Source organism: Corapipo altera, unplaced genomic scaffold, assembly GCF_003945725.1.
Source record: "Corapipo altera isolate COAL_440 unplaced genomic scaffold, ASM394572v1 239, whole genome shotgun sequence".
In the NCBI taxonomy this organism is placed as follows: domain Eukaryota; kingdom Metazoa; phylum Chordata; class Aves; order Passeriformes; family Pipridae; genus Corapipo; species Corapipo altera.
In genome coordinates this window covers 3044024-3055485 of record NW_020884938.1, presented here as the reverse complement: position 1 = coordinate 3055485, position 11462 = coordinate 3044024, and the positions used below count along the sequence as shown (strand labels likewise).

Below are 11462 nucleotides of genomic sequence, written 5' to 3'. Positions count from 1 at the left end.
TTCCTGCCCGGGGGAGGCACAGACAGACCCACCAGAAGTGACACGAGGACACTGGCAGTGTCTAAGCTGATTAGAAAAGTGGTGAGGTTGCTCAGTTAAGTTTATTATGCCCACAGTTCTTTGTTGCACTGCCACATGCCAAAGAGGTTTTTTCCAATTCAACCCCTGGACAGTCACTAATGTTTAACATATCAATGCTGCTGACAGGGTTTGCTGACCTGACAGCACACGGAACAGGGAGCTCACTGCAAAGGATGGAAAAAAGTACACTGCATACCCACCTGGAAAAGTGGAACAGAATAGACCAGTTGAGACTGCCTCCTTCCAATATTTCTGGAGAAAGTTAATGATGAAGCAGTGGCTGACCTAGAAAATACTCATTAACACTAGCTACAATACCAAAGGTAGCAAATATATCATTTTCAATAAAGGCAGTAATGAGGACTGTTGCTCATTGTGCCCTACTTCAGACACGAGACATCTTAGTTGAAACAATCATTAAAAATTGGGATTATAAAGAAATACCACCTAGCTGACACAGATGTGACAGGCAGAAGAATTCAGTACAGCTTCTGAACTAAACGGACCATTAATCTGGTCTGGTTTTGCAATCATTAGTGGCCCAGTTACACTGAGCTAGTTAGTGCTCCAGCAGCCACATACAAATACACCACTTTGTTCTTTGAAGGCAAAGCAAAAGATCAGAACCATCAGCTGTAGCCCTGGTTCTGCTGAGCACGCTGGGAAACCTTAGGTACCACAAAACCCAGCCAGCTGACTTGCACAGGGGCAGAAAAGGGCACCTTTCAGGAGCAGAGGGCCCCCACAACTTACACGGCCCTGACAACATGAGTGCCATGTGCTAGGGTTCCAGTGGAGTTCATGACATTGTCTTATCACCAGTCAACAGTGTTAGCTCATTGCTCCCCACTTCTAATGAGATTAGGCTCCAGTTAGCTTAGGAAAATCCATTTGTTGGGATATCAGACTAAGGACTGCATTTGGATGGCTTAAATCACAAGTCTTGAGCTGTAGCAAGTTCCCTGCCTTGATTAACTCAAATGATCTCAAGCAATCTTTGCACCCCCTCAGGTCCTCAGCATGATTAACTACACCTGAATCAGGCCTGCAGTTCCTTTTTCAAAGCTTAATTTCTTTCTGCTCCCTGAAGGATCACGGCACCCTGCATTTGTTGAGTGAAGATTCTGAGCATTCAATTCCCTTCCCTGATCACCTCCAAGCAAACCTCTACCCCTTTGCTTTAAGTTAAGTTACACTTCTTGTGAGTTGCTGGCCAATTCTATCTGTTTAGGGTTCATATTAATCCTAGAAGCAGTTCCTCAGCTCAAAACAAGATGCTCTACTCTCTTGTAGTGCCTGGGCTTTATCTGATTAAGATTACAGCACGTGCACGCTTACGGCAGAGGGCCTGTCTGCCACAGAGGCCCCACACCCAACCAGCTGTGTATCCCACACAAAGTAAGCTGCCATTTAGGATTGTTCAGTGTCCTAATGCTCGACACACAGCCCTTTCTGAAGATGTCTGAGCTGCAGACACACCCAGCTTTACCCTGGCCCTGCTTTCAGGCCCAGTGTTCTCTGACAGAGTCCCAGCAGCTGTACCGTGAGACGTGCGCGAGACGAATGGTGCAACTCCAGCAAACCACGAACTGGAAAGACCCACAGTTTCAGAGGGGAATTTATTGTATGGGAGCATATCCAATATCTTTTTTTGTCAACCATTCATGAGAATAATAAAAAATAGAAGCTTTTTAAATGACAAAAAATGTAGTTACATATAATACAGATTTTCATCTTGCATTGAAGTAGAGCAGTAATAAAGCGCTCACTCGTGTTTTCACAGTTAGTTTGCGTTGCTTCTCTAGGTTAAAGCGCCAGCAAACCAAATCTTCCAGTCAGAACCCCTAGTTAGTTGTTTCACAGGATGGTCATGAGGGTGAACACTCTGCATTCTGATACCCTTTACAAGTAGAGCAGGCACACTCCATCCATGGCAGAACTACTAAAATTTTCAGAGGTACCAGCTATGCTTGAGGCATCCTTGCTGCAACTGCAAGACTTTTGTATCAGAACATGTTTTTAGGCCCCAGTCAGAAACTAGAACACTCAAAAATGTGCTTAAATCTCCTTTGGTTCAAAGGGCTCTCAGTTGATCCTTTGTGACCACCTTGTTCTGCCCTCACAAGCACCATGAAGCACTAACCAGTGCTTGATCACATGTGTAAAGTGCTTGCAGGACCACAAAGGATTTAACATTCTTCAGCACTCCATTTACTTGAGACCTAAAGGCATTCACTGCATGCATACATTTACGTATATACTACACACACTTACCCCCAACCTCCCCCCAGTATTATTGCAATAATTCTTTGCTGGTATAACAGCTTATATATACCAAGTTTCACTTATTTAGTTTTCTATAAACATAGAAAAAAACACCTGAAGAGAGCTAGAACAGCTTTCAATCAGTCACTATATTGGCATTGAAAGCTTTATTTTGAAAACTTTAAGCAGCAATACTGAATAAATAGACAGAATGATTGTTTTGTCATCTCCATACAACCGATGGCCTTCATCCAAAACATTAAAATACTGTAGCAAATAGAATAAACATGCACATTTCAATGTTCTAAAAAAAAAGAAAAAAAAAAAGAGGTGTAATATAAAAGTAACACTTTGACACTTATTTTAATACAGTACAGACCATTAGAGACTATTTTCTGAAAAAAATATCTGAATACAGTTTTGTTATTTACATGGATCATTAAGGCCCAATTCACTCAAGTTAATGCACATCAGGAATTTATATGCTTCAAGGTAACTCGCTAAAAATTACAGGATCAATTCTTTTTTTTTTTGATCATACTCATATGATCCCAGTTCACTAAAATAATGCAATACTTTTCACGCTAAAAACAAGGCAATTGCTGCCCCAAGAGGAGATTTTTATTTCACTAAAGGATCTTTTCCCTCTTACCTCACACACTTGCATATTGCTAATGCTAGCAGGGGTAGTTCTTTTCTTCAAGAACTTCCTCCCAACTTGCAAAGGTTCAAGAAAAGCAAGTAATCTCAAAGCTAACATACCATTTCCAGAAGCAATTCAGGCACTTGGGAACCTAAGTCCCACTAAAAGATCCTGGGAGGTGTGTTCCTAGCTGACTTTTCAGAGTGGGACTTGGGTTTCTCCTTGCTCGGGCATTCGGATTGTTCACCTTAGCCTTAAACTACTGGCTTTTCAAATGGTCACCCCCCCTTTTCCCCTAACAACATAGCATCTCCAGCAAAAATAACCTGTATCCTCATGGATGAGAGAGAAAACACAGTTAATTTCCACTAGTAATAAATTACAGGAGTTCTCCATATAAATTCCCCGTGCACTCGAAAATAGTGCTTTGTGTGTTCAACTATTTAACGCAAGCAAAAAAACCCATTTTTATCATGCTGCCCAGTAAATAATATGGCACTTGTTAAAATCAGTATGTGTTGCTTCCTTTCTGCTAATGCCCCGTAAGTAGGTTTGGAACATTTCTGAAAATGAATTTTTTCTACAGTTGTAAAGAAAGAGTGAGGTTCTGCAGTTGATCAGAAGCAAAATTCTAAATGCTGTAGTGTGAGGAATTTTTCTAACTGTTACACACTGCTCAATCCACATTTAATGCAAGGGCATGCCATTTCTTTTTGGTTTATTTACAGAGAGGGTGAAAATGCTACAGAACTTCAGCCTGGGTGAAATTCGAGAAGCAAGAGGAGTATGGTGGGGGCAGGGGAATTTGTCAAGTGTCTCACAAATGGCAGGTCTGGATACCAAAGCTTCTCCTTGACCACAAGAGTGGCTGAAGCTGTGAATGTTTTTCAGATCACCTTGACATGTGCCAAAGCCCTGACAGGGAGGGTTCACTCAGGGATGGTGCAGTGGCCACTCCTGAGCCAGCTCCAGGCTGGCCCCTCTGTCAAACAGCTGCTGCAGTCAGCAGGTGCTACTCTTTTAACTTAAATGGCAAATTCCTCCTTTGATTCTATTACAAAGCCGTAGTTAAAGCCCTCCAAAGCTGCTCTTACCATTCCCTTTAATCCTTTTCTTCCTCCCTCCATCCTAAAGAATAACTTGGCAGAGAAAGAGAGCAGTTGTTATGATGCAAGAGCCCAATTCAGCTCCAACTGACATCTGTGGGAGATGGACCGGTCACAAAGTATGACAGAAATATTAGCTGGGGTAAGTATGCTGATCTGCCTTAAAAATACTTCATCTCAGGACAAGACTGTTTCCCCCCACCCCCATGCAGCATAATTTGGGCCAGACTTTGCAAGGTGCTGAGTGCCTCAGTTCTCTAACATCAAGAGGTGCTGAAGATGCAAGATATCCACTGGAGAGGGCCATTTCACTTCTGTAAATTGAACCCAGAATGTAAGGCATATATGCTCAAGTACCTTGGACAGATATTGTCCCCAAACTATGTATATTTTACACTTTTTTTTAATATATAGATATATATATATGTACACACATTCTTTCTTTTTTGTTTAATACAAAGTTACGGGCACAGTAAACATGAGCACAGAACTGTGATAAACTAACAATAAAATCTGTGAGCACTGCAGAGATTCCTCAGGTAGGAACATATAATTTTCCAGTTTGCTCACAAGGGAAGATGGAAGATAAAAAAAAAAAAAAAACAAAAAACAAAAACCTGATGATAAGTTAAACACTAAAAATTCAGAGTCCATTTGGAAAGGTCCTTTATATATTCACAGCCTTATCTGTTGCTGTTAGTCTAAATACAGCAGCATTTTTAGAATATATGATGCCATTAATAAGTGGAAAGGGAAAAAGATGCAATAAACACTAAAGAATCCTTCATCTTCTACTATATCTTTTAAAACTTCCATTGTTGGGAAGCTCCTTTTTTTAAAAAGGAGACTTAAATTAACATTTATCTGCACATTAGTAAATCAACACGAGAGGATGCTAGGAATTAAGTATTTTTCTGTGGCAAAAAGCTTGGAGTTTCCTACTAGTGGTAAAATCCTGACCCTACTAAAGCCATCAGGAGCTCTGTCATTTTGCCACTAAGCCCAAGTGTTCAGCACTAAGTGAGAGCACGATGTCCGCCTCTCGTGCCAAGGGGATCTCCAAGGTGGGGATGGTGCTATGAGTTGCTGTTAGAACAGAAAATCCAAACACAACTAGGGAAGGCCCATCCCTTCTCTAACTCATCCATGAGGCCAGCCTCCAATGTTTGCAGTGTCCCACTGATGGCAGTCACTTTCTCCACAAACCTGGTGTCCACTTCAGCAATCTAACATCAAGGTCTATAAACAACAAATTACCTGGTATTGTCTTAATTTTCTGCTGGGAAACCACTCTGTTTAATCCTTGCTCAACTTTGATTGCATTAGAGCAACACCAAGATATAAAAATGTTCTCTTTTCACATGTTTTGCAAAAAATTACCACCAAATGTGTGAATTTCCTGCTTGTGAGCTTTACATTCTGCAAGTGACTGAGCAGCAACATGTCTTTCAGAGGGGCTAAACTCGAACGAAATCCTGGCCCCACTCACTTCAGTAAAAGCTCTGCTATTGACTTCAAGGGACTCTGCCAGGTTTCTTCCCTCCACAAAACTTGAGTGAATTCTGGAAGGCTGGAAGAGGATGCCCATTTGGTTTGTGTCTTTCTTCTCCTCCAACAGCAAGATTTACCTCAAAACAAGAACACTGTAATGGCTAGTGGAAAAAATAAAATACAAAATCACACACAGTGAAAAGCCTCCTACTCTCTTTTGGTAAGATATATGAAGACAACTTCTTACATTGTTCTTTTCTCAAAAGGCATATACAATGTGGCAAAATATTTCAAATATACATTCTATGTAATAAAATATCATCTAACTAGTGCATCCTCAATTATATGCTGGAAATATTTTTACCAAGCCAAGGTTTAAAATCCATAAATCTTTTGAACACTAGGTGCTTCATTCAAAGGCAGATTCAACAGCAAGTAAAACCCGCAAGCTCACTTTTCAAGCCTTAAAAGGTAGCAATGGATGGAACATGACACATTATGACCCACAACAGAAATGAACAAAGTTAGTGGTGAGAAACCACTGTAATGGTTCAGCACCCCACAGAACTCTGCATTGCAGGTTGCTGTACTTGATCAAATGGGGGTGTTTGCACACACAAATTAAAGTCACCTTGTCAGACTGACGCACAGCCATACGTGATTATTCACAAGTTAAAAATAAAAATATAAAAGGTCAACATTCACGGGTCCATTGATTAAAGGGAATAAATTAAACCTCAGGGAAGTTGCATACACGGTTTCCTTCACCCTCAGTCTTCCATTTATGCCTATACAAGCGACAATACTTTCCCAAACACTTCTGAAGTGGCAAAAACAATGAAGGTTTCTGCACTCTAGCTGTGTTGACAGCAAGGTCATCCTTGCCAATTAGGAATCGAGACAGCTCCTGTCTCTTTAGCATCAGTGCACAGGGTACGGCTCCGAGTGGTGTGTTGGAGGAAGAAGAAAAAAAAAAAAAAAACAAACACGGTGGCGTAACAAAAAACCCAAAATTAAACAAGAAAAAACTTCTTCCATTCATCATTGGCAGAATAAAATAAAGTGTATCTTGTCCAGGGTACCTTGATAGGTCCTCTCCAGAAGAGGTATGTACTGTCATACATAAATGCCCTCCGGGTTAAAACCAGACGACAGGGGATTCTGTAGGATCCGAAGGTTGCTGGGGAGTTGCCTTGAGGAGCCGGGGCGCTTCAGTGACCCAGACTGAAATGTTGGCTCTGAACAGGAAAGAAGGCAGTTAGAAAAGTCATCATCAGGGGGGACATCCATAAAACACCTCCCCTCTTCCTGCTTAGTGTGATAAGAAAAAAAAACTAACACCACACATAACAAACAATTGAAATGCCTGGGTAGGAAGGGATGAGATATAAGGTGTATATACGAGTATAATACTTCCTACTCATTTCAAAACAGGAATATCTACCAGAAATAGCTATCCATAACAACTACTCTCCTGTGAAAAACATGCATCCATTTATCTAGTAATGTGCAGGAAGGGATTGTACCTGTACATAACTCAGCTTCAGCTTCCTGCCCACTCAAAAGAGACAGTTCACACAAGTTCACACTTACATTTTAAGGCCTGGTTGTCTTTTGCTCTTTCCCCCCAGCCCCCCTTATGCTCCCAGTGCCTTTTGGTTGGAGTCTTCCAAAAGGAGAACAGAACCTGCTAAGGAGAATGACAAGGCAAACAGCCCCCTTGAAAGCATAGTATTGTCAAAGCACACAGCTGTGCTTGTGCCACAGCTCTGACACACATTCCATGTTTCTGTCCAGGAAAATGTGAATCCAGCTGTGGGCACGTGCAGGTTGCCCTGATCTCACTGGGTGCACAGTCAATTTGCACATGCCGTAACAGCCATCTGTGCAGGGCTTCTGGATGGCTGGCAGCCCAGCTGGATTAGCTCCTATTCCCGTGTGGCTGCTGTCTGGGATTTCTGGAGATCCAGACACATTCCTTTTCCTACTCTGACAACACCAGAAGGGGAAGAACCCAGATGAGCAGCAGTGTTAGAAGTGCAATGATGTTGTATGCCAGCTTTACATCCCCACAGCCACTCTTGAAAGCCACTAGCTTAATGGGCTGCTACTGGGACAAACACATGCCCAGGCACAGTGGGGGAGAAGTTATCCACACACTGCTCTTTATTTATAGCCTGCTGAATCCTTGGAACGAAAAGGAATATCCGACAATGTGCTTTGTTAGTGTTTTGCTGAGGCCTTCGCTAACAGAGTGCTCCCTTCACGGACCAGTGCTGGCATTAAGCAGCAGGTAAAGGCAGAGCCAACCCCTTCTCCCTCCCAGCCAAGGTATTCCCAGGGCTGCACCTCTCTCCAGCTCCACATGTGGGGCCTCCACCTCCACGGGGTCTGCCGGCAGCACCGTCACCTTCGTTCCCGTCTGCTGGATGAACTGCTGCAGGTTCACCTGTCGCAGCTCCTTTGTCAGCTGCTCCAGTTCTTGTTCCCTGTCCTGCCGGGAAAGAGAAAACATCTGCTGAGCATATAAAGCAGCATTTCAAGGCTCCACTTACAACTGGACAACTCCTTTTGATGAGAAAGCCTCCAATTTTTGAATTCAAATGCAAACTGAAGAACTTAAAGGTTTTCTAATCTCGTAATTTAAAAAGTGAGTCAGCACTCACTATGACTTACTAGAATCAGAGAATCGATTAGGTTGGAAAAGACCTCTGAGATCACTGAGTCCAACTCTAAGTACAGGTGACTACTGTTATTTTTTATATATTATACTTTTATATTGCTCCTAGGATGACTAGCAAATGTTACTCATATCACCTGAGAAAAATTTTGGTGCATCAGATGTAAGCAAATAAAGGTAACAGTGTGCCCTCTGAAACAATAATCAACTCAGCAGCAGTCTGGCACCAAATCTTAGTTCTGCCTGAAGTGTCCAGCATGGCTTGGACAGCTCTGATACTAAAAGGAGTGCAATTGCTTTCTCTTCTTGTTCTTTGCATTTTCTACTTAAATTTTTATGGACAGAACTCTCTCTCTGCAAGTGTTTTGTGCAATGAGGCCAAAGCCTGGCTGGTTCACCAGCCCTTCAAGGCACAGAAGATAATTTAGGATTTTCCTCAAGGCTTTGTACTTCTGGCATGATATGCAAAACTTACAGCTCTGAGAGGTTACAACAGTCTTAGACTTATTTATTCCCCTCCACACACAGGTTGAGCTTCATTAGCAGAGAGCTTCATCTGCTACTTTTTCTTTCCACAGCCAGGATGGAATTCCTGCTATCTGGCCACAGAGGGAATAAGCTACTCTGATGCCAGGTAGCACATCCATGGGCATTCCAATGCAGCAGGTACTGCTACACCTTTGTTTTGGCAAGAGACAGAGGGTGGGCTGACCTTCTTTTCCCTAATTATCTTGTGTCAGCGGAACGGGATGTGAACTCACAGGAGGACTGTGGAGGAACAGTTTTGTAGATCTGTCCTAGGAACAGATCATTCATTTGTTACAAGCTTTTGGAGAACTCGATGGAGAAACGGAAACAAAATTTTAAGACTATTCTACAGAAAAATTCTTTGCTTTATTTCAGGCCCATTAAACCCTATAACTGGGACACAGGAAATTCTCAACTGTCTTTACTTACTTACTACAGTGTTAATTGTGCAGCTCCATGTTTTATGAGATTGTAACAAAGTTGCCTGAAGGAAATTCAGGGTTTTTTATTTTTTTAAAAATTACTGAAATATGCAGGTTAGCAGAACTAACATAAATAACTTGTTCTTGACATTTCTCAGCTTTCACAGAAAGTAAGGTTGAAATGTCATGTATGTTTTAAGGTCTTAAATTTAGTATCTAATCATGAAACTTTACTGGGATCTTTTACCTGAAAAAGGGTGATTTTTTTTTTTTTGTTTGCTTTGGGGGGGGGGGGGTTGGGGGGTTTTTGCACTTAAAATCTTTTTTTACAAACCAGGAGACCAGAGTGCTGCATCTGACCCTCAACTGATCATAACCTCAAATGGCTGGAAAATTACATTACTCAGGTGGCTACAGGAAAGGGATGAAAGAGTTAGTCCAAATTACTAGAAAATTCTCACTAAAAAATGCCACCTTCCTGCTCTTATCACAGAAAATCTAGTGAATCAAAATTTTCTTTCCTTCCTTACTGAAAACTCTATAAAAGACACCCATGTTCAACTTTCCTGTTTCAAATCAGCAGTTCTGTGAATATTAATCATTAAATTTCACCTTGCAAGAAAATATTTCTCTATTTCCTCCTCCCTAAACTCCACAATACAGAGCTCAGTTTACTTCCTCCTGGACTTTAGATTTGTGCATCTTTAGGTTTAGAACAAGCTTGGAAGATCTGAATTTAACCAGCAAGTCAGCCAGGAAAAGGGGGATGCTGTTCTTTAAAACAAAAGCCCTGTAAGGTAACAGCTACTTTAGTTCTACATCCATCTATCCAGGTGCTGCTTTTGGACTGTTCTTTTTAATTCATCTCTTTTGGTGGCAGACAAACCTAGCAAGGATCAGAAGCTTAGCCTCAGGAAAGGCTATGATGGTGTAAATTACTGTTTTTCATATCAGATGGTTTCAATGAGCAAATTACACACAGGTGAAATGAAAACTGTCTGCCCTTCCAAAAAAAAAAAAATCTGAAATGCAATCTGAAAATGAAACACTTTCCTCCTTTTACCCCAAGTCACAGTGGAAACTTTCTCATGGGTTTGTTTTTTTTTTCATGGGCTCTAAATCTGCCTGAGAGAAATTTACCATGATCATGTCTTTGACTTTCCTTCAGCTATGGATAAACACACAGTCTTACCTGTAACTTCTTGGTCGCTTGGCCCAAAGACCTTTCTACAGCTTTAATGCCATTTTCCAACCTCAGACTCTGCTGGCCCTGAATATCAATTTCACCCTTCACCTTCTCGATCTTTTCCTTCACCTCTTCTTCATTCACTTGGGACTCTTGAACTTCCCGCTGCAGCTTCTCTGCTTCAAGGCCACTCTCCATGTTGTGGATCTGAGACACGTAGTCCTTGAGCTTGTTCTCGCACTCCAGGATCCTCTGCCTCATCTCCTGCAGCTGCTCCTTCAGCTGCTTCTCGTTCTCCTGCTCGATCTGCAGCTCGTTTTCCCAGAACTCTTCCTCCTCAATCTCCACTTCATTCCGTTTGATCTTCTGCTCCAGCTTGAGGATTTCTTCTTCCAGGCTGGCGTTGTACTTCTGCTCCCAGTAGCGGATCTCGGCTTCGTTGGACTCCAGCTGCTTCTCGATGCACTGCAGCTTCTCCGTCTGGAGGTGGATCAGCTTCTTCAACTCATCTGCCGTCGTTTTACAGTTGTTGAGCACCTTTTGCTTGAACTCGGACTCCTTGCTCTTCCCGAAGATGTCCATTAACCCCTTAGCGCCCCCAGTGAAGGTGAGGGATTTCCTCTTGGGCTCCCTCCTCTTCATTGACTTGTCCCCGGGCGGCCTCAGCTTGGCCAGGGGCGGCAAGCTCTGCCGGTACAGCGTCCTCTCGGGGATGCGCGCCACGCTGTCCGACGTGGGCCGCTCGCTCAGGGAGGGCCCGGTGCGCCGCAGGATCAGCTGCACGTCGCTGGCGTACTGTCCCCACTTGTTGAGGGACACGATGGGGTTCTCGTGCGGCGCCAGGTGCCGCTCCGTGTCCCGCCACTTCTCGATCAGCGTGTACCGCCCGGTGCGCCCTGCGGGGAGAGCGCAGCGTCAGCGCGGCCGCGGGAGGGCGCTGCGGGGACACCGCGGGGACACCGCGGCACGGGACCGTCCGTGTCCCGCACCCCGCACAGCCCCGGGGGTGTCCATCCATCCCTCATCCCCCCGCACAGCCCCGGGGGTGTCCGTCCATCCC

General features: G+C 43.2%; 1 protein-coding gene across 3 annotated transcripts in view; it reads right to left on the bottom strand.

Moving 5' to 3' along the window:
• Positions 1 to 2474: 2474 nt before the first annotated feature.
• Positions 2475 to 11462, bottom strand: part of RASSF8 (Ras association domain family member 8) — an 81089-nt gene continuing 72101 nt past the window's right edge. For 2 of the 3 annotated variants that reach the window (XM_027660762.1, XM_027660763.1), the window contains 3 exons: positions 10409 to 11298; positions 7936 to 8080; positions 2475 to 6824 (listed from right to left, as the gene is read on the bottom strand). In XM_027660762.1, the coding sequence (XP_027516563.1) occupies positions 6703 to 6824; positions 7936 to 8080; positions 10409 to 11298 (1157 nt within the window). In that variant the 3' untranslated portion in view covers positions 2475 to 6702. The remainder of the gene's footprint in view (positions 6825 to 7935; positions 8081 to 10408; positions 11299 to 11462) is intronic. The other variant, XM_027660764.1, reaches the window with a different exon arrangement.